We start from the raw sequence: 26640 nt of genomic DNA on the forward strand, positions 1-26640 counted from the left end.
ACCCCAAGGGAATAATTTTTTTTTTTTAAATGTTCTTCTACAAACATCACTTATTATTTTTTTTTTTTAACATTTATTTATTTTTGAGACAGAGAGACAGCATGAACGGGGGAAGGTCAGAGAGAGGGAGACACACAGAATCCGAAACAGGCTCCAGGCTCCAAGCTGTCAGCACAGAGCCCGACGCGGGGCTCGAACTCACGGACCGCGAGATCGTGACCTGAGCCGAAGTCGGCCGCTTAACCGACTGAGCCACCCAGGCGCCCCGGGAATAATTTTTTTTAATATACATTCTTTATAACTCTTGTTCCTAAATTGATAGTCATAAGTAGTTGGCTCTCTTGTTTTGGCTATATCTGAACTTTAGTTCTCTGCAGGCTGGGGCTTCACCTCTCTGATCCAGACCTGGAGCCGGACAGAGAGCAAATAAATGATATGCTTGGAAGCTTTGCTTCTTAATTATTAAGAAGAAGGAAGTGTGTTCCTGGCAGAGGTACAGCAGAAGAATGGGGGAAAGGAAGAGTTTGGCTTGCAAGAGTGTTATCAGGGCAGAGAGGAGGAAAGAGTGGGAGGGCAGGAGCCATGTGACTCGAGGCAGGAGCCTGGTATGCCCTGTTGAAGAATTTTGAACTTAATCCAATAGATACAAAAATATTTCCATTTCATTAAGTTCATTCCTGTAGCATTGTAGACTTTGGTTTGCTCTTGTGGTCAGGAGATGAGAAATCTCTATGAAGTTGATTCTCAACTTGACAAGAAAGAAGGAAATACAAGAGGAAGGGAACCAAAGGGGAGTAATCTTAGGAAATCAAAAGAGGAAACAGAAACAAATACAGAAATAGAAACTTTGTGAGACAAGTATATATTTTTATGTCATTGTAAGTTATATATAATTAAAAAATTTCTAACCACATTTTAAAAGTACAAAGAAATAAAAAATTTAACAAATATTTAATTCAGTATATCTAAAATATTATTTCAGTATGTAATCAAAATGAAAATTAGTGAAGTATTATATGCTTTTATGCTTATCTTAAATCTAGCTTGTATTTTACACTTCCACATCTCAATATGGATTAGCCACATTTTTGGTGCTCAAAAGGCACATGTTTCTAGTGACTATCATTGGATGGTGCAGGTCTAGAAAAAGGGAGTGGTGAAATGATGCAGAGAGGTGTCTTGTAATTGACAATCTAGTCTTTAGTGACTTTATTTCTGAGGGCCCAAGACTGAGGACAGATTACATTAGGCTGTGCTAAAGGAATGAGAGATAAGGAAATGGAGATAAGAAAGTAAGGTGTTCATTTCTAGAAGCTAGTTTTAATGGGAAAGAAAGAATTCTGGGCAGGTGCAGATTTATTTTTGAGATGGGAGACATTTATGGGCTCATGGTAGAGAATTGATAGGAAGAGTTGGTTTGAAAAATCAAGAGATAGTATTGTAAAGGAGTTAAGATACCTTGAGATGGAAGGGTAAGGAATGTTCAGAAGCTGATGGATTGGAACTTTCAGATGAAAGGCAAAGCAATACATTAAGAGTATGAGAGGTGAGGTGGGGTGGAGATGCAGGAGAATTGAAAAGAGTGAAGCAGATTTGGAATCTGGTGGAGGTGGAAGAGGCACTGGGCCAGTAGAGGCAGGAATTGTATGTAAAGTGGGAGCAAGTATTTGCTAGTAAGGAGTAAGGGGCTGATTTCAAATATATGAATTTCTAGGGGCCCTCGGGAGGCTCAGTCGTTTGGGCGCCTGGCTTCGGCTCAGGTCATCATCTTGCCGTTTGTGAGTTTGAGCCTCACATCAGACTCTCCGCTGTCAGCACAGAGCCTGCTTTGGGTCCTCTGTCCCCCTCTCTCGCTGCCCTTCCCTTGTTTGTTCTCTCTCTCTCAAAAATAGATAAACATTAAAAAAAATAATAAAGTATGTAAATTTCTCAATTGCTATTTATGCTTGAACTTAATGAAATCTATTTACCTGTTAAAAATCCCTTTTTGGTTTACTTTTAGGGCCATAAAAGTCACTTGTAGAAGAGATTTATAGTAGGTTCATTCTTGGTTTCCTTCCTGGGAATAAAAGCTACTCCAAAGAAGGAATTTATGGCAACTTCATTTCCCAAAAGTTTTTGCAATTAGTGAGATAAGGAAAGGTCTAACAAGGCTTCTTTCTGCATCTATTAAATCCTAAATGTCTTCAGCCTAAAGTAATCTTCATGTCAACTATGGGGTTCTGAGTGAGTCCCCACAATATCATATTTGAAGATATTGTGAAATTAAGGTAATCCCTGCTTTTTAGACAGTGAGTTTTGTGTGTTCAGAATGAAGCAATGCCATAGGCTCACCACTGATTATCTATGCTCTGTAATATCCTAACTATATATATTCTGCTCTTTGTTCAGCTACTGAGAGAAAAATATCAAATAGTGGGAAAAGGGAATCAGAGGTCTCTATTAAATATATAAGTAGGATAGAAGGAGTCAAGATTCTACCAGAAGAGCAGAACTAGGAGGATATATCAGAGACTTACTATAAGGAATTGGCTTATGTTTGTGGGGTCTGGCTAAGCAAGACTGAGTCTATAGTGTAAACAGAAAGGGATGATCGTAAGCAGGTTGGAAACCCATAGGCATGTGCTTTTTTCCACAGGCAAGTCAGGAAAGAAGATCCTAGGGGAAGGGAGAATAATTGTTGACCCAGATGTTGAGTCTTTTTTACAGAAGTCCTCAACACTCTTTTAAAAGTCTTCCAGTTCAGGGGGCGCCTGGGTGGCGCAGTCGGTTAAGCGTCCGACTTCAGCCAGGTCACGATCTCGCGGTCCGTGAGTTCCAGCCCCGCGTCATGCTCTGGGCTGATGGCTCAGAGCCTGGAGCCTGTTTCCGATTCTGTGTCTCCCTCTCTCTCTGCCCCTCCCCCGTTCATGCTCTGTCTCTCTCTGTCCCAAAAATAAATAAACGTTGAAAAAAAAAATTTAAAAAAAATAAATAAAGTCTTCCAGTTCAGTAAATCGAGCCAACCTGGTATAAATCTCCCTTTTGATTAAAGTCAGCTAACCAGAGACTCTGTATCTACAAAATCTCCTCACAGCAGCACCTAGTTTAGTGTTTAATGAAATAACAGGGAGGTATGTGTGCCACTAAATGACACCCACCTCCCTTCTGTACTCCAGCTCTTGAGAGAATATCCCTTGTTTTGTACCCTAATGGAAAACCTACTAGAAAGGAAATTCTAGGGACTGTGGTTCAATCCAGCCATACTGACACATCAGAAAGTCATCACAGATGATAAAATATGTCATAGTAAGAAGTGGATATTGTTTTAAATGGCTTTTAATCCTTATATTTATAAAGAGTTATAGGATTAATAGTACCATTTTGGTTAATCTGAGAAAAGAATAAAAATCTGGCCAACATCCAGAAACTTAATGGTCATAAATCAATTTTTAGGATATGTGTTTACCAAATGTTAGACATTTCATATAACTGCATTCTGTTTTGCTTTAGGCTACTTTTCGAGATCACACAAGAAGATGTTTTGTTTATGGCCTCACCTCTGACCTTTGATCCCTCCGTTGTGGAAATATTTGTTGCTCTATCCAGTGGTGCCTGTCTGCTTATTGTACCAGCTTCTGTCAAAGTGCTTCCATCAAAGTTAGCTGCTGTTCTCTTTTCACGTCACAGAGTAACTATTTTGCAGGTACATTTTAGGAGCAAATGAAATGTTTTGTCTTCTATTTAGCATTTTATTTTATTTAAAAATTTTTTTTAGTGATTTATTTATTTTTGAGAGAGAGAGAGACAGAGCACGAGTTGGGGGGGGGGGGGGTAGAGAGAGACGGGGACACAGAATCCGAAGCAGGCTTCAGGCTCTCCAACCGAGCTGTCAGCACAGAGCCCTATGCAAGACTCCCAACTCACAAACTGTGAGAATAGTGACTTGAGCTGAAGTCGGACACTGAAACGACCGAGCCACCCAGGCACCCCTATTATTTAACATTTTACATGTTTTAGAGAATATTTTGTATTCCTGTAGGTTGTTTTTTACAGTGGACTAATGATAATCTAGTTAGATTATTAAGGGTTGTCTTCTGATGATATCATCTAATTTACTTGAGAATGGGAGAAAAAAATCAGTTAATTCTGCCTAGAAAATTATTTCACTGTGCATTTGGCATAGTAATAACTAGAGGAAGTTGACCTTCACTCAAATCTGTTGGGATACACTTGCCTCTCCTGCCTTAAACTTCAGCTTTCAGTAGAAAATACAAACTTTAAGTTATAATTAGGTAGGAATTTACATTTTCTGACTTTTTATATCAGTATATTTTACATTAACTTATGGAAACAAATACTTTGTCATCTTTTTTTTTTTAATTTTTTTTTTCAACGTTTATTTATTTTTGGGACAGAGAGAGACAGAGCATGAACGGGGGAGGGGCAGAGAGAGAGAGGGAGACACAGAATCAGAAACAGGCTCCAGGCTCTGAGCCATCAGCCCTGAGCCTGACGTGGGGCTCGAACTCACAGACCGCGAGATCGTGACCTGGCTGAAGTCGGACGCTTAACCGACTGCGCCACCCAGGCGCCCTGTCATCTTTAAAGATTTTAAAATGTGTATCAAAGTAGGTGACTGGTATACAAGCCTTAAGATAATTACATTGCAAATGGTTAAAGATACTAGAGAGAATTAGCAAAATTGTATGTGTATCATGATAAACTAAAAATATCAGATTTATATTTAGTGTAAGAGACTCGAGGATGTTAAATTTCTGCCCTAAAGGCAAAATTTGATGTTGACTTTGTTTTTAGGCAATGTTTTTCATCCTTAAAAAAATATTATATGTTTACAAATATATATAAAATGAATATAATAATGTGGCTTGCTGGGTATATCAATTGCATATAAATTCTCATCTATGGTGAATCATTCTGTCAGTCTGGGCAGGACTTTAACTTATTTTTCTATAAAATTCAAGGAGCATAATTTTTAGGAAACCTTTTCAAAATACCTTAATAGATTTGAGAGAGAGAGAGAGTCATTAAATGGAAGGAGATTTTCCTTCTATGTCAAGTCTATGAGTTTTATCTCTTTAAATCCAATCCCCTTTAGCACAGTTTCAGTTAAATTTACTTTGGCAGTGGTTTTAACCTTTTTGGGGTCATGAGTCCTTGTGAGAAACTGATACACATTTATTAACTATGATTCCAGAACACAGCAAGTTGTGCATATATTCATGGTGATTTTATTTAACTCACAAGACTTAATTTGGGGTATTATCCGCAGATCAAATTTGAGTTTGAGTAAGGAAGAGAAGTACACAAGCTGACAGGATGTCCTTTCCTTTGTATAAGGCATGTCCTGTCTTGTTAGAAGGCGGAGGAGGAGGAACTGTAAAGTATCCTCCAAACTGTGAAGGGACTTTGAGAACAAAAAATGAAGCTGGCAACTCCACACAGTTTACATACGTGCAGTTTATGCACGGTAACATAGTGACAGGGAGGACTGGCTGAATGATGATGCAGAGATGTGCAGCTGTTCTCTGCCAAGACAAGACCTTAGTCTATAAATTTTATAGACCAAAGATGTATAGGGGACAGCACTGTAGTAAGATCAAAGGGTCTACATGTACCTAATTGGCAGCTAATCTTTACTTAGATCTTGTAGCTCCATCTGTGCCTGAAGAAGGGGAGAGAGACTAGATTATTTTGAACACATTTATGGACGGCCAAAGCAAACTTCTCCCTCCCCCCTCAATCCTGACTTTGGCAGACATTTCTAAGGTACAGATATTAATCTCCAGAGGGTACACAATACAAAGCCCCAAGGGAGGTCATCTAGCCGACATGAACGAGATGGAGTGCTACAGATGGATTCGGTGTCGTCAGCTCTCTTGCATGTCTCATAGTGAATTTTAGCTTTGTTGTTAGGGTTCGTCTTTTCCTTCCAAATCAGATTTCTCATCAAATGATATATAAGTCATCAAGGATTTTTGCTTATGTGTATAATGTATATTATATACTTTAAAAAGAGCATCCTGTATAGATTTTATTTACGAATAATCTTACCTAAAAAACTAATTTAATTTGTTTTTACTGTTTATTCTTGAGAGAGAAAAAGAGAGGGCGAGAGAGAGAGAGAGAGAGAGAGAGAGCGAGCAAGCACATGAGCAGGGGAAGGACAGAGAGAGGGAGACATAGAATCCAAAGCAGGCTCCAGGCTCTGAGCTGTCTGTAGCACAGAGCCTGACACAGGGCTCAAACCCATGAACTGGAAGACCTGAGCCAAAGTTGGACTCTTAAATCAACTGAGCCACCCAAACACCCCATAAAGTCTTAAAAATTTAAAGTGGAATATCTTGATTTATTGTGGGGGAGAAAGACCCCAAAGTGAAATAGACTTAGCTTTTGAGGTAGTTAAACACTTATTTTGTTTCAGGTATAAGGACCTTTTGGAAAGAAAGGTCCACTTTTTGGTGTTTTACAAACCTAAAATATGTTTGAACTTTTTTTTTGTTTTTTTGTTTTTTTTTGCACATACTCTGGATAACAAGTTATATTAAACTTGATGCACTTTAAAAGTGAAACCATTTAATTAGAGCAAAAAGGTTGCTAGCCACCAAAATGTCAGCTTAAGTGTTTTGTTTTTGAGAGAGAGGGCATGTGCATGGGGGAGGGAGGAGCAGAGAGAGAGGGAGACTCTCAAGCAGGCTCCACACCCAGCTCGGAGCCCAATTTGGGGCTCAATCTCCCAACTGTGAGATCATGACCTGAGCCGAAATCAAGAGTCGGATGGTTGACAGACTGAGCCACTTAGGCACCCCGTGTTTTTCATTTTTATGAGAATTTTACCTTAGAAATTTTGCAAGGAACCTTAACATCCCCTGTTTTTTCTGTTATTTCCTAAGTCCTATTTCTGTGTGCCTAGAATGATTTGGTAACAAAGTATGTATATTGACTAGTATTTTGCCGCTAAATTTTATCATTTCAGTTTGAGTATCTGAAAAGTGTTACTTTGCTTTATCTTGCTGAGTATTCATAGCTGTGCATTTATTTATAAAGTTCAAAGTTTAAGTTATTTTTAGCACCGGAAATGAAGGCCAGAACATTTCAGTTTGACAAGAGATTTTCCTTATCGTAAAACTTGGTAGAACAGTTAATTTGGTTGAGGATGCCTTATAAATAGGGTGGCCATTATAATTTATTACCCCAGACCCTGAATGTTGAGAGTGAACGGAGGTGCTAAATTCCTAGACAAGAATCTGGAACAATAAATTCATATTGGGATGTAGGGTCATTCTGTTACTTAAATATTTTGACAAACCAAGACTTTAAGTCATCTTTTTGAATTAAAATTCAAGTTGTCCATTAATGCTGCATCTTTTACTGAAAGAAACTATTTAAAAATCTTGATTCACATGGAAATTTTCTATGGTCAAGTAAAGAGATTGGCAGATCCTCTCCCCAAAAAGCAACTAGAAAGCTGGACAAAATTAACAAAAGCAACTACTCCAACACTTTAGAAATCAACCAGAGGCGTACATTGATCTGAAAATTGTTTTTAAACTTTTTAATTTTGGATAAAAATAATGGGAATTTGTGGCATTCTAGACTGAGCTGCTCTTCCTGCCAGCCCCAGCTCAGTCAAAACAGACTTTTCTGTCAGGACCCACTGTTTATAAGGGAGTTTATTCAACTTGGAATGGTAGGTTATATCCATGCCCAACAGCACTGTCTGTGAAAATGATGAAGTACGCCAGCAAAGAGGGCAAAAACTTCAGTAGTCTGAGGTTGTGGTGGAGGGGAGGGCAAGCACATTCTGGCTAAGGCTGCACTTGTGAGTCAGAGACCAGAGAGCCCAAGCAGATTCTTGGCTGACCTTGAGGTTGTGTGCGTATACGTTAGAGACCCAAAAGGGCCCATGGAAAATAAAAGCTTGGTTAAGCTTGAAAATGGCCTAAACTTTGAGCTCATCTATCCACACAGATCCATCTCTGTGGACAGTTTGTCCAGTCATTGCTTGACTACTGAGCTATGCACACACAAGGATGACCCATAGGAAGTAAGATATAAAATTGAAAATAAGACTATATATGTAAAACTGAGCAATGACATTAGTGGCCACACATCACTGGAAAGACAGACTACAGATTTAGCCCAGGCTAGTTACTAACAAACAAGCAAACAAAAACAAGCAACAAAACATTTCATAATGATAAAATGGTCAGTACATTAGGAGCTACATTGGTAAATCAAGAAGATGTAACAATTATAAATGTATATCCCCCTAAAACTAGAAGCTCCGAATACATAAAGCAAAACTAGACAGAAATGAGAACTAGATAACCCAATGGTTCAAAATTTTAATACCTCGTTTTTAACAACTGAATGAAAAACTAGAAATCAGAACATATAAGACTCGAACAAAATTATCAACCAAATCCCATTTATAGAACACTCTATCCAGTAAATGCAGAATACATTCTTTTCAAGCACATTGATCATATTCTCAACCACAAAACCAGTTTCAGTAAATTTAAAATGTGAGCAAGTGGGATGTATCCCAGGAATGCACAGTTGGCTTAACATCTAAAAATCCACTGATAGGGGCACCCAGGTTGCTCAGTTGGTTAAGTGTCCAACTCTTGATTTTGGCTAGGGTCATGATTTCATGGTTCATGAGTTTGAGCTTCACATCAGGCTCTGTGTTGACAGTGCAGAACCTGCTTGGATTCTCTCTCTCCCTCTCTCTGCCCCCCCCCCTCCACATTTGCTGTCTCTCTTTCTCTCTCTCTTCCCCTCATGCCCTCCCTCCCTCAAAAATAAATAAAAATCCATTGATAATATACACTACATAAATAAGAGCATGTAATTACCTCAACAGATGAAGGAAAAATATTTGGCAAAATCTAACACTTGGGATTAAAAAAAAAAAAAACCTCTAGAAATTAAAGAACTTCCCCAACATGATGAAGGGCATCTATTAAAAAAAAAAAAAATCTACAGCTAATATCCTATTTGGTGAAAGACTGCATGATTTTGCCCTAAGATTGGAAATAAAACAAGGATGTTTGCTTTTGTCACTTCTCGTCAACATTATTCTGATTCTAGCCAGTGCAGTAAAGAGAAAAAAAAAAAAAAACAACATTATTGGTAGAAGTTAAAGAGTTAAATAAAGAGACATTTCATGTTTATGGATTAAAGTCTCAATAGTGTCAAGATTAAATTAAACATGGTTCCTATCAAAATCCTAGTAGACTTTTTTTGGTAGAAATTGACAAATTGATCCTAAATTTTGTATGGAAATACAAATGCTAGTCCTGATCTATGCAATGAGTACCACTCAGCAATGAAAAGTCCCATGGTCTGAGTGATTATTCCTCCCTCCCCATTCATTTGTTAAAATTCTAATGTATGCTGTGATAGTGTTAGGAGGTGAGGCCCTTAGGAGTGCTTAGGTCCTGAGGATGGAGTCCTCATGAGTGGGATTAGTGCTCTTGGAAAAGAGACCCCATGGACCTCCCGAGACTCTTCCACCATGTGAATATGCAACAAGTTGGGAGAGGGCTTTTACCAGAGCCCAGTCATGGTGGCATCCTGATCTTGGACTTCTAGGCTTCAGAACTATCAGAAGTGAATTTCTATTGTTTGTAACCTACCTAGTCTGTGGCACTTTGTTATATCAGTCTGAACTGAGACAAAAAGTGAATTGATACATGCAATATAAGCGCATCACAAAGTATTTATATGGAATGAAATAAGTCAGGTCAAAATAGAATTTATGTTGTGTGATTCCATTTTTTTTTGAAGATTTTTAAAAAATTTTCTTTTAATGTTTTTATTTTTGAGAGACAGAGACAGAATGCAAGCTGGGGAGGGGGCAGAGAGAGGAGACACAGAATCTGAAGCAGGCTCCAGGCTCTGAGCTGTCAGCACAGAGCCCCATGTGGGGCTCTAACTCATGAACAGTGAGATCATGACCTGAGTCGAAGTCGGACGCTTAACTGACTGAGCCACCCAGGCACCCCTGTGTGATTCCATTTTTGTAAAATTCTAGAAAATACCAGCTGATCATTAAGAAATAGATCAGTGTTGTCTGGAGTTAGGGGTCCAGTTGAAGGGAAGAATTATAATGGTAAGTAGGTAATTTTAGGGCTGAAGAATATATTCATTTTTTTGATTATAGTAATAGTTTCACTGACATATCCATATATCTTATCTCAATTTATATTGTATGCTTTAAATATGTATAGTTTATTGTATGTCTGTTATATCTCAATAAAAGTGTTTTTAAAAATCTTTATTCATATTGTTTTGTTTTAGGAACATTTTTTTAACCTTTTATATATTTTTCTACAGAGAGAGTGGGAAAGGAAATGTGAATTGATTTTATATATTTTGTCCTTTTTAATCTTTAAACCGTTTTGTCTAGATTACCTAATTAAACATAACTAATATTTTTCTCAAGTTTTTTTTCTCAAGAGAAATTGATAGCACATTAAGAAGATAATGTTGCCTGAGTAGTTTTCCAAAATGACTTACAGTTTAATAAACAGCCTTAATTTTCATGTAGGTGTCCAGTATTAAGCTTTGAACTAATTATTACAGTATTTACTTTTTTAAAAAGAAGAGAAAAGAAATAAATTATCTTTAATGTGTTCACAGGCAACACCAACATTGCTTCGAAGATTTGGATCTCAGCTTATCAAGTCAACTGTTTTATCAGCCAGTACTTCTCTTCGAGTATTAGCTCTCGGTGGTGAAGCATTTCCATCATTGGCTGTTCTCAAAAGCTGGAGAGGAGTAGGCAATAAAACACAAATATTTAATATTTATGGTATCACAGAGGTATCAAGTTGGGCAACTTTTTACAAGATTCCAGAGAAGTTTCTTAACTCTACTTTGAAGTAAGGGCTTCAATTACTAAATAGGTTAGAGAGAAACTGTATTTTTCCAGTATCTTAACACTAATAATGTTTTTGGTAGGCACTGGGGTAGTAATTTTAGAAATACTATTTTATCTAGAATTTTACGCTGGGGATCCAGAACCTTTCTTATAACTAGTGCTGCAGATCCTGCTAGAACTTTTTGTAACTAAACAGCAATAAATAACCTATGATAACCTTTCCACCTAATCTTTTCCTTTTGGCAGTCTTTGAATTCTAACATAACCAAAGCCTTATTTTTCTTTATTTGGTACAATGTGATTTAAATACACTGAAAAATATTCTGTTCAAATGAAAATTTTAAATATGGTTTGGGTTGTTGTGTTTTTATAGATGTGAATTGCCTGTACCACTGGGATTTCCACTGCTTGGAACAGTAGTTGAAGTCAGAGATACTAATGGTTTCACAATTCAAGAAGGCAATGGCCAAGTATTTTTAGGTTGTTTTACATTTATTGACTGGGAATAATTTTTTTTTAGGAAAAAAATCTGATAACTTTATTCTTTCACCAATATGTCTTATGTCCCGTATTCTTTTCAGTGATGATAATTTTTAATCTCATTCTCACAGTCATGAAACATTTAATATTATCATAATTTCAGATAACAATGTCTGATACTCTTAGGGAAGATATAAAAGTAATTTAGAAACTGTAATTTGGACGTTTATAGCCAAAATTCTTTTTAAGCAGTATTCTAAGAATTTTTTTTTTTTTAATTTTTTTTCAATGTTTTTTATTTATTTTTGGGACAGAGAGAGACAGAGCATGAACGGGGGAGGGGCAGAGAGAGAGGGAGACACAGAATCGGAAACAGGCTCCAGGCTCCGAGCCATCAGCCCAGAGCCCGACGCGGGGCTCGAACTCACGGACTGCGAGATCGTGACCTGGCTGAAGTCGGACGCTTAACCGACTGCGCCACCCAGGCGCCCCAGAATTTTTTTAATCACATATATATTTTTAGAAATTTTGTTTTGTCTCTTATTTTGCTGAGGTTATTGTTAATTAATTTTGTCAGGTGATATTTAAAAGTGTGCTGCCCATATAAATATTCAAAATGTGAAACTCAGTAACAGCTTTTGAAGATGTTCTTGATTTGATGGTTTTTAATATACCTCCCATGGATTTGTTTTTTTTTTTATTACACTGATGTTTATATCTTGTGAAGGTGGCAAAAACAGAGTGTGTTTTCTTGATGATGAAATGATTGTACCGCTTGGCACAATGCGAGCCACGGGAGACTTGGTGACGGTGAAAGATGGAGAGATGTTTTTCCTGGGACGAAAGGACAGTCAGATCAAACGATATGGCAAACGTCTTAACATTGAATTTGTGCAACAAGTAAGACTATTTAAATATTAAATATCTAGTAACATATGTAGGTATTAAAGGTAGCCACCACCAATTCTGTACTGGGGTTCTCTATTAGTATTATTTAAACCTAAGATTTTTGTATTAATAATGAATTGCAATAAAAGATATGACTAATTCAGTGTGGCCCTTCAGCATAAAGAGATGGTTTTTTAAATAAGTGACAGAGTGGATTTTAACAACTGAAAATAATGGTTTACTTTGCTCTGGGAGCTATTATTTTGAAAAACATTAAGAACCCAGTGTGCTGGCTACAGTAACAGTAGCAATCAATTTTTTAAAAATCTCTAGCTATTTTACATTTTAATTTGTGTTGATTTCAGACATAAGAAGTTTGAGCATTTAGGAAGTTTGCTTTTAAATGTCCTCTGACAAATTGGGATAATCTCTCTCACAGGTTGCTGAAGGACTTCAGCAAGTAGAGTCCTGTGCAGTTACATGGTATAATCAGGAAAAATTAATTCTGTTCATGGTGTCCAAAAATGATGTAGTAAAGGAATACATCTTTAAAGAACTGCAGGAACATCTTCCAAGCCATGCCATCCCGGATGAACTTGTGTTGATTGATTCTCTACCATTTACATCTCATGGTAAAATCATTTGAAGCAGATGTGTTTCAACGCCAAGTGAATACTAATTGTATTCATAACTAGTTTAAACGCTTCTTAATTCTTATTCTAAGTAATACTGGCATATGTTGAGGTAGACCCTCTGTTAAGTACTTTGTATAATTAACCCACTTTATTTATCTCTAGAAAATCCTGGGAGTAGGTTGTATTATTCCCATTTACAGATAAGGAAAATAAGGCTTAAAGAGGTTAAGTAATTTTGACAAAATTATATTGCTGGTTAGTGGTAGAATTGAAATTGTAAGACTGACTTCAGAACATATGCTCCTAATGACCACATTGCCTTTCCAATTTCATCTTTATCTAATATTTACATCAAAATGCAGTAATTGCTCAGTCGGTAGGACCATTTCTTTAACTCTTTAAGATAAACACTAGCTCCTCCTTTCTTCTTTTCTTATCTGTTACCTACTACATTTTTGGTAGCATGGGACTGCTTTCTTTAGAACTGGTTTTCCTATCACAAACTATTCTATAGGAATTCTAACTTTTACAGTGAAAAATGTATGTATTCTTATAACTAATGAAGATAGTAGAAAGGGTTTGTGCTGAAATTTTAAAATTATTTCTCTTTTAAGGCAAAATTGATGTTTCTGAGTTAAACAAGATATATTTAAACTATATAAACTTGAAGTCTGAGTGTAAACTCAATGGAAAAGAGGAACTTTGGGAAAAATTACAGCATTTGTGGAAGGTACAACTTTTTAATTTTTTTTAATGTTTATTTTTTAATTTTCTTTAGTGTTTATTTATTTTTGAGAGACAGAGACAGCATAAGCAGGGGAGGGGCAGAGAGAGAGGGAGACACAGAATTGGAAGCAGGCTCCAGGCTCTGAGCTGTCAGCACAGAGCCTGACACGAGGCTCAAACTCATGAGCTGTGTGATCATGACCTGAGCCGAAATTGGCCACTTAACCAACTGAGCCACCCAGGCACCCCTTAAATGTTTATTTTTGAGAGAGTGCACGTGCTTATGCGTGAATGCGCTTGAATGGGAGAGGGGCAGAGAGAGAGAGGGAGACAGAGGATCCAAAGGGGGCTCCATGCAGAGAGCCTGATGCAGGGCTTGAACTCACGAACTAGGAGATCATAACCTGAGCTAAAGTCAGATGCTTAACCAACTGAGCTACCCATGCTCCCCATGGTTCAATTTTTAAGATACAAATTTGTTTTTCTGAAGAGGTCATGTTATATTTTTGGGGAATGTTAGCATCCTAATAAGTCTGATAAACTTTTCTAAGAATTATTATTAATGCCCAAATGTTAAGTAATATACTTTTGTTTATTCAATTTATATTAAGAGTTCTCTAGGTTAATATCAAGCCTCCCTCGCCATAAAGAAATTTATTGGAAGTGAGGTAGACACAAAGGCACAGGAAGACAAGACCTATCTTGACATAACTTTTCCCTAATGGGGCAGTGGGAGTGCAGTTCTTGTCAGAGTTGAGAAAATGGCCAAATCTTGGTATAGTACAATCTGTGGCATAAGGACTTATGTCCTTATTCTGGAAGAACTAGCAGTAACAACACGTATGTTTCTGCTTAATGGAATTTGTATATACAGATCTTCCTCAACTTATGATGGAGTTACATGGTGATAAACCTAGTGTAGGTTGAAATTTTCCTAAGTCAAAATGCATTTAATACACCTACCGAACATCATAGCTTAGTCTAGCCTACCTTAAGTGTGCTCAGAACACTTACATTAGCCTACAGGTGGACAACATCTGACACAAAGCCCTGTGTATAATAAATTGTTGAATATCTTACATGTAAGTTATTGAATACTGTACTGAAAGTGAAAAACAGAATAGTTGTGTGGGTACAGAATAGTTCTAAGCATATCAGTTGTTTTGTGATCACATAGCTGACTGGAAGCTGTGGCTCTTAGCTGCTGCCCAGCATCATGAGATAATAATGCATGTCGCTTGACTGGGAAAAGATCAGAATTTGAAGTACAGTTTCCCTTGAATGTATATTGTTTTTGCATCATTGTAAAGTTAAGATATCTTAAATCATTGTAAGTTGGGGGTTCTGTGTGTGTGTGCGTGTGTGTGTGTGTGAAACAATTTAAATTTATTTTGAAATATATGTGTACATGTATATATATGTATATATGTGTATATATATGTATATACATATATATTACATTACAATTTAAATTTATTTTGAAATATATGTATATATATATGTATATATGTATATATGTATATATGTATATACATATATTTATATATATTACAACCATAGGTCAGTACAGTTTTTGTTACAAATGTGGAGTTTTCTGAAGGGTTCTGAAAAGAGGATATAATTATATAGTTTTGTTTGAAAATAAAGGATATTCTGATAAAACTCTTATCTGCTTCATTTTTAGATTCTTAGAAAATAATTTCAATTTATATGAAGCAAATGAAGACAAAGATTGTTCCCATATTATATAAATATTAGATATTAGTATCTTGTGGACTTTATAATTAATAAGTCATGTTTTTATAATTCTAGGCCCTATTTTATGGGTGGGGAAATCACTCTAAAGAGAAATATAATTTGCAGTTTTATAGTGAGTTTGTGATAAAATTGGTGGCATGGTGATGGTTCCCTTTACTATAAAGAAAATAATTTTAAAATTTAATTATTAAAAATATTTGTTTTGTGTGTCTTTTGTTCATATCATTAATGTAAGTACTATCCTTTATATATTACCTATAAATTGGTTGAATGTTTTGGTTTTAGGTCTTTACCACATTTCTCCCTTTTCTCCTCTATAGTCTATTCTGAGTCTCTCAGAACATCCTTTGAAGGTTCCTGATGAGTCACTCTTCCTAAATAGTGGTGGAGATTCCTTAAAGTCCATACGGCTCCTCAATGAGATTGAAAAACTAGTTGGCACATCAATACCTGGGCTTCTGGAAATTATTCTTAGCAGTTCCATTTTAGAGATTTATAATCACGTCCTTCAAACAGTGTTTCCAGATGAAGATCTGCTATTTAGCAAGAATTATGCCATGAAAAGAAAATTCAGCGATATTAATCAAGAGGAAATCAGTGGAAAATCTTTACCTCAGAAATCTGTCCAGACTTTAAGTTGTGACAATGAGCTAGCTGCTTTTATTGCAGTGAGCAGAGGGAGTCAGATTTTGTCTCTGAATTCGGAGTTTTTAACTAAGTTAGGACTTGGCTCTTCAGCCGGTTCTTCCGATTTAATTTCACAGACTAACATTCAGAATGTGACAAGCCTAAGTCCTCCAGCTCTTACTGGGAAGTCAAAAGATCCATCCTGTGTTGCAGAAGTTTCTCACGAGGGAACATCTGTGATAGAAGCCAAGAAAATGGAGCTTCATGTGAGGTGGAGGACGGACACAGGCAAATGTGTGGATGCTTCCCCTCTGGTTGTCATCTCCGCTGCTGCTAAGTCCTCTGTAACTGTGTACATTGGCTCCCATTCCCACAGAATGATGGCAGTTGACCTTTACTCTGGGAAGGTGAAATGGGAACAGATTTTGGGAGGTCGAATTGAATCCTCAGCATGTGTATCTAAGTGTGGAAACTTTATTGTGGTGGGTAAGTTTCCATATGATAATGCTAGTAGGAGCAAGTTAAATTTAAAAATCTATGTATGGTAGCTTTGGTTGTTGTCAATTATGGTTACCCACATGCTAATTCACAGTGTGGGTCTTGGGTCATAGTCTCTGGATTTGAACCTAGCTCTAAAACTGTTATCAGCTTTGTGAACTTTGACAAGTTGCTGGACCTCTTAGGACCTTAGTGTTCTTATGACCTTTAGGACTTAGTGTTCTTAGTTTTATAATAAATAAAACCCGTTGCATCATAAATTGTCCCCAAACTTAATGGTTTAGGGTAGCAAATATCTCACAGTTTCTAAGGTGAGGAATTTAGGAGTAGCTTAGCTGGGAGTCCTGGCTCAGGGTTTCCCATGTGGCTGCAGCCATCTGAAGGCTTGACTGGGCTGAAAAATCTTCCAAGACAGCTATCTCATACTGCTGCTGGCAGAAGGCTTCAGTTCTTGGCCGGTTCGTGGCAGGAAGCTTCTGTTCTTGTCACATGGACCTCTCTGTAGGCTGCTTGAGTGCTCTCACAACCTGGCAGCTGACTTCCCTCAGACTGAGTGGGGGAGGGCGGCCGGTGGGGAGGGGAGGAGCAAGGCAGTACTTTTAGGACCTCGTTGCCAAAGTTGCATACCATCATTTTTGCTTGTGTTCATTAAGCCTTGCACATCATTAAGCCTGGCCTACACTCAAGGGGAGGGGAATTTAGGCTCCATCTCTTGAAAGTAAAAGTGTCAGAGAATTTGTGGACAGATTTTAAAACCACTACAATCATCATAGAGCTTTTGTTTGTTTGTTTTTATTTTAATTCCAGTGTGGCTAACACAGTGTTATAGTAGTTTCAGGTGTACAATAGAGTAATTCAACAATTTTATATGTTACTTAGTATTCGTCATAAGTGTACTCTTAATCCCCATCCCCTATTTTACCCATCCCCCCACCCAGCTCCCCTCTGGTGACCATCAGTTTGTTCTCTCTAGTTAAGTATCTGTTTCTTGGTTTGTCTCTTTTTTCCAGTTTGCTCATTTGTTTTGCTTCTTAAATTCCACATACATCATAGAGCTTTTGAGAGGATTGAGATAATTGCTTATAAATCCTTTAGTACATTGCTAGGTACAGACTGAGGGCTCATTAAGTGTTGTTAGCTACTAACTGCTAATCATTTTCATTAAAGTATAGGTGACTTTTACTTTACTAAATATGGGGTCCAGGTGTAATGCCTGTCCTTGACTACCATTGTCTTTACTCCCCCTACTACATTAAGTTTTACTTTAAATGCTTGTGGAATCTTGTGCTGAGTGCTTAGGAATATGCCTCCCTACTTGTGCTATCCTAGCTAGGATCTACTTGAATCTGAGTTTGATCCTTCCCTTTTGACCACATACATTTTGAAAATATGCTACAGGGAACTTTCAGTTATATATGTGAATGAGCATGAATAATTTCCATCCATGAAAGTCAGCTTGTTGAAGGTACTGTTTGCATCCCAAGTTTCTAGACTCAAAGCCTGGGACACATGGGGGTCTAGACATTTTTAAATTAAGATCTAATTTATATACAGGAAAACTTGCCCTCTTTAGTTTACAGTTCTGTGTTTTGACAAATGTGTACTGTCATGTAACCACTACCAAATGAAGAGTTCATTACTCAAAAGGTCTGTGTCACTTGTAGGCTTCCCTTCCCCTACCCCTAACCCCAGGCAACCACTGATCTGTTTTCTGTCCCACTAGTTTTACATTTTCTAATTTTTGCTTTTGAGTCTGGCTTCTCCTACTTAGCATGTGTTTGAGATTCATCCTTATTATTGAATGTATCCAGTTTCTTTTTATTGCTGAATATTCTGTTGTCTGGACAAATCATACTCTATTCACATTTGGGTTGTTTCCAGTTTTTCACAATTACAAATAAGACTGATATAAGCATTTGTAAGCAGGATATTATATGAATATAAGTTTTTAATTTCACTTGGGTCAGTACCTAGGAGGGGGAGATTATGCAGTAAGTATAGCTTTAACTTTGTAAGAAATTGCCAAAATATTTTCCTGGTGACAGCCATTTTGCCTTCCAACCACCAGTGTATGAGAGGTCCAGCTGTTCCACATCCGTGCTAGTACTTGGTATTGTCAGTTTGAAAATCTTTTTATTTTAGCCAGTCAGATTGTTATGGTGTAGTATTTCATTATGGCTTTATTTTTTATTTTAGAGAGAGTGAGCAGGGGAGAGGGGCAGAGGGAGAGAGAGAGAGAGAGAGAGAGAGAGCATCTTAAGGAGGCTCCATGCTCAGTGCAGAGTCAGATGTGGGGCTCAATCCCATGACTCTGGGATCATGACTTGAGCTGCAATCAAAAGTCAGACATTCATTATGGTTTTTTGTTTCTTTGGTTAGATTGTTAAGTTTATTTATTTTGAGAGAGAGGGAGAGGGAGAGGGAGAGAGGGAATCCCAAGCAGGCTTCACATTGACAGTGCACAGCTCGAACCCACAAACTGTGAGATCATGACCTGAGCCAAAGTCAGACACTTAACTGAGTTAAAACTGTGGTTTTAATTTGCATTTCCCTAGTGACTAATGATGTATTTTTTATGAATTTATTTGCCATCTGTGTATCTTTTATGACTTTTCAGATTTTTTGCCCATTTTTTAAGTTGTTATATTTGTTTTCTTGTTGGGATCTGAGAATATTATGTATTCTGGATACAAGCCCCTTATCTATAAGTGTTTTGCATGTTTTCTCCTAGGCTGTGGCTTTTTTTTCTCTTTCTTTCATTAACATAATGTCTTTTGAAGAGAAGTTCTTAATTTTAATGAAGTCCAGTTTATCATTTATTTTCTTTTCTGGATCATGCTTTTGGTGTCCTAGCCGAGAAAGTTTTGCCTGACCCAAGGTCACAAAGATTTTCTTCTGGAAATGAACTGAAGGAAATTTTTCATTACCCAACTGAGTCCTGGGGTACTTCACTGTGTAGGACATTTTTCTTCACCATAACTAAGAAGGCCACTTTCTTGCTACTAAATAGTAACTGCTAGAAAGAAAACAGCACTGCAGTTACTCTGGAATAGGGCCTCAAATGAGCAGCAGTGGTTATATGGATAGGCAGAGTCGTGTAAAGAGTGGTGGACCAGTGCCCAAAATCAGCTTGCCCTGATTTACATCCACTGCAGGGAACTTGAGTGATCTTCATTCTGTAGGTTTTGACCACGCCTACTGTCACCTGAGTTATTCTGGCTACACCGAGTCAGGAACTCCTGCCCTAGCTTCTCACCTGTTGTAGCAGTTTGGGAAAAGCAGTCTGCTATAGTAGTTAAGTGCATAGGCTCTGAAGCTGGACTTCTTAGATTCAAATCCTGGCTCACCCACATGTCAGCTGAGTAGTTTTACCCTAGTAAAACTGTCTGTGCTTCCTTTTGTCATCTGTAAACTGCAGATATAACACTTCACAAGGTAAAAGCTCAATAAATGTTAGCTATTGTTAATGTTAGCATTTCTTGAACACCTGTGCACTGGGTATTCATATTATCTTTTTAAAAAATATTTTATTTCTTTATCTTGAGAAAAAAAGAGCAAGTGGAGGAGAGGCAGAGTTGGAGAGAGAAAGGATCCCAAGCAGGCTGTGCATCATCAGCACAGAGCCCAATATGGGGCCCAAAGCAGAGCCCGACACTCACGAACCATGAGATCATGACCTGAGCCCAAATCAAGAGTTGGATGCTCAACCAACTAAGCCATGCAGGCGCCCTTTAATCCATGTTATCGTAATTATTACAATAACACTGGAGTAGATGTGTCCACATGCAGGAGAAAATCTGAGGCTCAGCGATGCTGGGTAATTTGCCCAATGATGGCCATGAAGAGATTTGATTCCAGGTCTGTCAAAGCCTCTCTTCTGCACTGTGCTTCATTGTTTTCTCAGTAGTGAAGCACTTTATGGTACTTTAAAAACAAAATGAGGTATACCTACTAGTAGGTATTTTTACAAGTGATTACTATTTGGTTTTCTGCTTTACATTTCTGAAGTTTAAACCTGAGCTGAACATAGTAGTACACATAAAGAGCGTCAAATATAAATAAATGGTCATGGTTTAGGCTAAAGAATTATTCTCTGGTGATGTATCTAAATCTCCTCTTTTGTATTTTGTTTCCCAACAGGCTGTTATAATGGGTTAGTTTATGTTCTGAAAAGTAATAGTGGAGAAGAATACTGGATGTTTACTACCAAGGATGCTGTCAAAAGCTCAGCAACCATGGATCCAACCACAGGACTCCTTTACATTGGATCTCATGACCAGCATGCATATGCTTTAGATATTTATGTGAGAAACCTCATCAGTTTCTTATCATAAGCTTAGAAGAGTAGGACACTGTCAAGTGCTCTTGACTAAGGGGGGGCCGGTATTCACTCTTCCCTAAGTTTAGCATTGTGGTCTGGGAAGAATGAGTTAATTAACAGTCTTAATATCTTAAGACATTTTTAACATCCTTACCAGATTTTCACAAATAAATTTGTTACTCAGAGTTTTTAAATCTAAAGAGCTTAGAATTACCATCTTGACAATATAAATAATCACAAAGGGAAAGATATCAATAAGACCTGATAAGTTGGGGAAAACCATTTGAAGCAAATGTGACAGAGTTAAGATTCATTTATAAGAATAAATGGAAGAACAAACACAAATTATAAACACATGGAAAAATAAACAAGGAATATAAACATAAAAGACCCCAAAGAAGAAGTGTCTAGTAAATGTATTTAAATGTTTCCTATCTTTAGTAATCAAAGGATTGAAAATTTAAACTACATGATAGATAACCAGATAGTATTAGACCAGAATATGTTAAATGCTGGGGGGGGGGGGGGTGCATTGTAACTAGTGAAGTCTCTGAAGAAAACAGTTGGGCCACAGCTAGCTTTCATATCCTTTGATTCAGTAAAATTCTTCTAGGATTCTATCCTGCCAAAGTAATCAGAAACATGGACAGTTATGTGCACCGAGATGTCTATTACTAGGTTTTGTTTATGATACCATGAAATTAGTTTGAAACAAGTTTCAGTGATAAGGTAGAGAAATAATTTTATGTTCAGATGAGATATTATGCATTAAAGTAATAGAGTTTTACCAAGTAAATGAGCTAAATTAGATGCCAGTATATATTCAGAATGATCTCAACTATATTAAACTATTGTATGTCCCAAAAAGGTCAAAAGGGAAAATGCTGAAATATTTATAGTGGTTCTCTCTGGGTGGTCTTTGTAATCTTTATACTAACTTGAATCTCTACAGTGAGACTGTATTACTTTTATACTAAGAATAAAAATTTACATTAATTAAATAGAGGTGATATGAGAAATCAGATATGTAGATTTGTTAACCACCAGCAGAAACCAATTAATTTGTTTTCTTATTTGCAGAAAAAGAAGTGTGTTTGGAAGTTAAAATGTGGAGGAACTGTCTTTTCGTCCCCTTGTTTGAGCCTGATACCACATCATTTATATGTGGCTACACTGGGAGGCCTGTTACTGGCTATACATCCTGTAGGCATAAAATAACATATATTGATTTTATTATTTGTCTTGAATGTTTTATTTTTGCTTTGAATTCTGAAAAATTGAAGTATTTTAAAAAAAATTTAAGTTTATTAATTTATTTTGAGAGAGAGAGAGAGACCGTGTGAGTGGGGGAGGGGCAGAGAGAGGGAGACCGAGAATCCCTATCAGGCTCCACACTGCCAGTGCAGAGCCCAGTGCGGGGCCCGAACCCATGAAACCGTGAGATGTTGACTTGAGCCAAAACCAAGAGTCAGATGCTTAACTGACTGAGCCACCCAGGTGTCCCCTAAAGTAGTTTTTAATTAACTATAGTCCAGCTTTCACTGGACCAGAACTCCTTAAAAATGATTTCTATGTATGTCTTTGATCTGTTTTTTTTTTAATTGGTACAATTTTAAAAAAAGTAACAATTAACTATAGTTAATTAGTAACGATTAACTATAGTCCAGCTTTCTCTGGACCAGAACTCCTTAAAAATGATTTCTATGTATGTCTTTGATCTGTTTTTTTTTTAAATTGGTAGAATTTTCTCAGTCATATTAAAACTTAGAATAGTTTAAGGATAGATCTTATGTTCTAATTATATCCTGGTTTTATTGTACGTTTTTATCTCACCTCTTATGAAGAGCACTGATTAATTTTATAGCTGTGTATATGTATGCTAGCTTCATTTATGATATCAGCATGCCATTATAGCACTTTCTGATCTTTATAGCTTTGCCCCTGGGAGATTTTATGAGTTTGTTTCATAAAGGGTAATTGATTAGTAATATAATTTAAATGCTGTGAATTGCTTTTGCTCATGGCAGGCCACTGGGAACACAGTTTGGAAACATTCCTGTGGAAAACCACTCTTTTCTTCTCCACGGTGTTGCCTACAGTATATTTGTATTGGCTGTGTAGATGGAAATTTACTCTGCTTTACTCACTTTGGAGAACAGGTAAAAAATTTCTGGTTCCATTTTACATTATCTTTCTCAAAGTCATAATAGTTGGTGACCACTGAAGTAAAATTGTAAACATCATCATTTAAGTCATTGTATTGAAAACTAGTTTGATTTTAATTGTCAAGCCACAGGTTTCTTAATTTTGGAATGAGAGTATAGTAGATTGAAAAGATTCAAACACTGTTTTATTTGTGCCCTCCCCCAATTTTTTTTAAAGTTTATTTATTTTGACAGAAAGAGAAAGTGGGGTAGGGAGGGAGAGAAAGAATGCTAAGCAGGTTCTGTGCTGGTAGCACAGAGCTGGATGCAGGGCTTGAACTTATGAACGTGACCTGATCATGAGCTGAGATACAGTTAGACACTTAACCAACTGAGCCATCCAGGCACCCTGCCCTCCCCCAATTTTAAAAACTTGACCAGTTTGGGGGCGTCTGGGTGGCTTAGTCAGTTGAGCGTCCAACTTTGGCTCAGGTCATGATCTTATGGTTCATGAGTTCGAGCGCCCTGTTGGACTCTGTGCTGACAGCTCAGAGCCTGGTACCTGCCTTGGATTCTCTCTCTCTCTCTGTCCCTCCCCCACTCATGCTTTGTCTATCAAAAATAAACATTAAACAAACAAAAACTTTACCAGTTTTTAGGCAATTTTATTATAATTTCTATTGAGGTGTTGAACATTTATTTATTTATTTTGAGAGAGAAAGAGCATGAATGGGTTAAGGGCAGACAGAGAGAGATGGAATCCCAGGCAGGCTCTGTGCTGCCAGCACAGAGCCTGATGTGGGGCTCGAACTCACAAAACTGAAATCATGACCTGAGCCGAAATCAAGAATCTCACACATTTAACCGACTGAGCCACTCCGGCATCTCAAGGTTTGAACATTTAAAGATGCCCCTGCTTTTTCTATGAAAACCAAAATAGGTGGCATAACCCAAATTGCATTGTATGAAGTGCCATCTTCAACTTCATGACTGGCAGGGTAGGCTTCTTCTGCATTACATTAGGTCTTTTTTTGGGTGGGGGAGGATAATCTCCACTTCTTTATCCACAAGTGACTATCACTGGTGGCCCAACTGCTGCTGTAGGTTTGTTGTTGGGGACTATTTGTATACTTGAGAGAGTGCTAACTCCACCCTGAGTTAGCCCAGTGGTGGCCAGTGTTGCTCTGGTGCTTTTTATTCTACTTTCACTCTGCCTGGCCTGGCAGTTCCTTGATGTGGGACAATTACTTTGTGATGAGATCTTTTGTGATGTTCACTTAATATTTTTACTTACAAAATAGTTTGAACATATTCTCACCTTTAGATTCCTAAGAAGTAAGAAGAGGCAAATACTGTTATTCCTATTTTTTTGGGTGAACCATAGATGAAAATGATTTTTCCAAGTGGACAGAATTAAGATTACAAATCCTGTTTCATGAAGATGCCCACTGTTCTCATTTTGTTTGCTTTTTATTCTGCTTTTACTGTAAACACTACCTTAGACTTGTGCCTTTTCCTTCTTTTCTTCAAAATATTGGCCGACAGGTTTGTCTATGGTACCTTTAAAATAAGTAGAGAGTATATATCCACAGGCAGACACACAACTCATGGCTTTTTGTTTAAACCTTTAATTTGAATTATTGCACATAAATTTTCCTTTTCAGTCACTTCCATTTTCTTACATTAGGAGAATAGAACAAGATCTAGTTTTTAATAAGATACATTGAAAACTGAGTGTAGTTTTATCTTTGAACTTAGTGTTTCTGAACATAATAGTAATAGCTTGCTCTTGAATGGGGTTCAAATTAGTTTTATTTCATCATATTCTGCATAGCAGTGACTCATGTAGTAAGAACACTCCAGTGTATTTTGTTCTAGATTTTACCACTGGGAACAGAGGTATAATTTGAGAATGCTACTTTTCAGAAAAAGCCATTATTTCCTCTCTCTGTGTGTAGTTACCATTTAATAGCTTACATTGCTTACATTTTTATTAAGAATTTCCTAAAGCTTTACAGGACAGTTGTTGAACTTAGATGAATTATTTTTGCCTTTCTCGTCCTTCAGGTTTGGCAGTTCTCTACCAGTGAACCAATCTTTTCATCCCCATGTACCTCAGCATCAGAGCAAGAAATATTTTTTGGTTCCCATGATTGCTTTATCTACTGTTGTAATATGAAAGGTCACCTCCAGTGGAAATTTGAAACTACTTCCCAGGTGTATGCGACACCGTTTGCTTTCTGTTACCAAGATTGTAGCAATGAAATGTTGCTGGCAGCAGCATCTACTGATGGGAAACTGTGGATCTTGGAATCTAAGAGTGGACGATTGCAAAGTGTGTATGAACTTCCTGGACAAGTCTTTTCTTCTCCTGTGGTCTGGGAATCAATGCTTCTTATTGGATGTAGAAATAATTATGTTTATTGTCTGGATTTGTTGGGTGGACATCAAATATAATCAAGTACAGTCCTTATTCGATTATCTGAGATATCTGAAAATATTTTATCGTTACAGAACATTTGGATTAGTCTTATTTTATACTAAAGATTATTTTTGCTTAAGAAACTTGTCTATGATACTTTATTGGAGAATGGTCATATTTTACTTCCTATAGTGGAACAAATGCTTTTAAAAGGAATTACAGAACAAAAACATCAATTTATTTAGTAGCACTCTTTGAATTAGGCTATGGATATTTTACTTTGGGCTTTTTTCTTTTTTTTATAGACTTCTGTGAAAAAGAAGATCAGAGTTTACTTGGTGGGTTAAAAACTCAGTCCATGATGTAATGAACCATTTACTTATTTACAATGAGATCTATTAACGAAAGGTTTTCAGAGGTAGGATGTTTTTTATCAAATTAGGTTCCTTATTTAGTATGTTTAAGTGAACAAAATACCAGTATTGAACTATATCTATGTATATATTTATCTCTCTTCCTATAATCCTTTGATTTATCCTCTTTTTTTTTCCATTTTTGATATACAAATCTTGATGAATATTTTTGTGTCTGTATTTCTCAATTTATTAGATTTTGTGATTGTATGTCCTTTTTTCACTGGCTTGGAGGTAGGAAACACAACAAAAACCAGGAAAGAAAAAACTCTATGTACTTTTAAGTGTCCTGATTCTCTTAATGTGTATGGTTTGGGGCTGGACCTGCTTCTCCAGTGCCATAGTCCTTTGCTTATACCTGCATTTGCTTGGTATGAAGTTGCCCCCGGTGAATTATAGCTCCTCCTGGGAGCCAGGCCCTGTATGCAGTCTCCTCTTGCACCTGGGCTTGGTCTATGATTTGCTTTAACCAACAGAATGCAGTGGAGGTGACACTAATGTCACTTCTGAGCCCAAGATTTAAGAAGGGCTGGGCACTTCTGCTCTCATGGGATCCCAGAGCTGCCACATGAGAAGTCTGGCAGCTAGACGGAGAGGCCATGTCGTGAGGGAATGGCCCTGACGTTTACTAAGAAAACCAAGGAAGCCAGAGAACCAAGGACAGGTGAAGCCCCACACATGTGGCCCCCAGCATTCCAGCCAGCCCCCAGCTATTCAGGCCATTCTGGTGCCAGACATTTAATTTCTCACCCATAGAATCCTGAGAAATAATAAAATGGCAGTTGTTTTAAGCCACTAGTTGTTTTAGGGTAGTATGTTAGAGTAGGGAGTTTTAGG

General features: G+C 37.2%; 1 protein-coding gene across 9 annotated transcripts in view; it reads left to right on the top strand.

Annotated features, from left to right (window-relative positions):
• Positions 1–26080, top strand: part of AASDH (aminoadipate-semialdehyde dehydrogenase) — a 49012-nt gene extending 22932 nt beyond the window's left edge. For 7 of the 9 annotated variants that reach the window (XM_045056343.1, XM_019829476.3, XM_006931107.4 and 4 more), the window contains 11 exons: positions 3493–3685; positions 10651–10892; positions 11265–11371; positions 12099–12271; positions 12699–12891; positions 13509–13624; positions 15699–16491; positions 20644–20807; positions 21905–22027; positions 22852–22983; positions 25036–25529. In XM_045056343.1, the coding sequence (XP_044912278.1) occupies positions 3493–3685; positions 10651–10892; positions 11265–11371; positions 12099–12271; positions 12699–12891; positions 13509–13624; positions 15699–16491; positions 20644–20807; positions 21905–22027; positions 22852–22983; positions 25036–25425 (2626 nt within the window). In that variant the 3' untranslated portion in view covers positions 25426–25529. Of the gene's footprint in view, positions 1–3492; positions 3686–10650; positions 10893–11264; positions 11372–12098; positions 12272–12698; positions 12892–13508; positions 13625–15698; positions 16492–20643; positions 20808–21904; positions 22028–22851; positions 22984–25035; positions 25530–25695 lie in introns of those variants that run through there. The other 2 variants (XM_019829477.2, XM_006931109.5) reach the window with 2 other exon arrangements.
• Positions 26081–26640: the final 560 nt, after the last annotated feature.

The sequence above is a fragment of the Felis catus genome, chromosome B1 (assembly GCF_018350175.1).
Source record: "Felis catus isolate Fca126 chromosome B1, F.catus_Fca126_mat1.0, whole genome shotgun sequence".
In the NCBI taxonomy this organism is placed as follows: Eukaryota; Metazoa; Chordata; class Mammalia; order Carnivora; family Felidae; genus Felis; species Felis catus.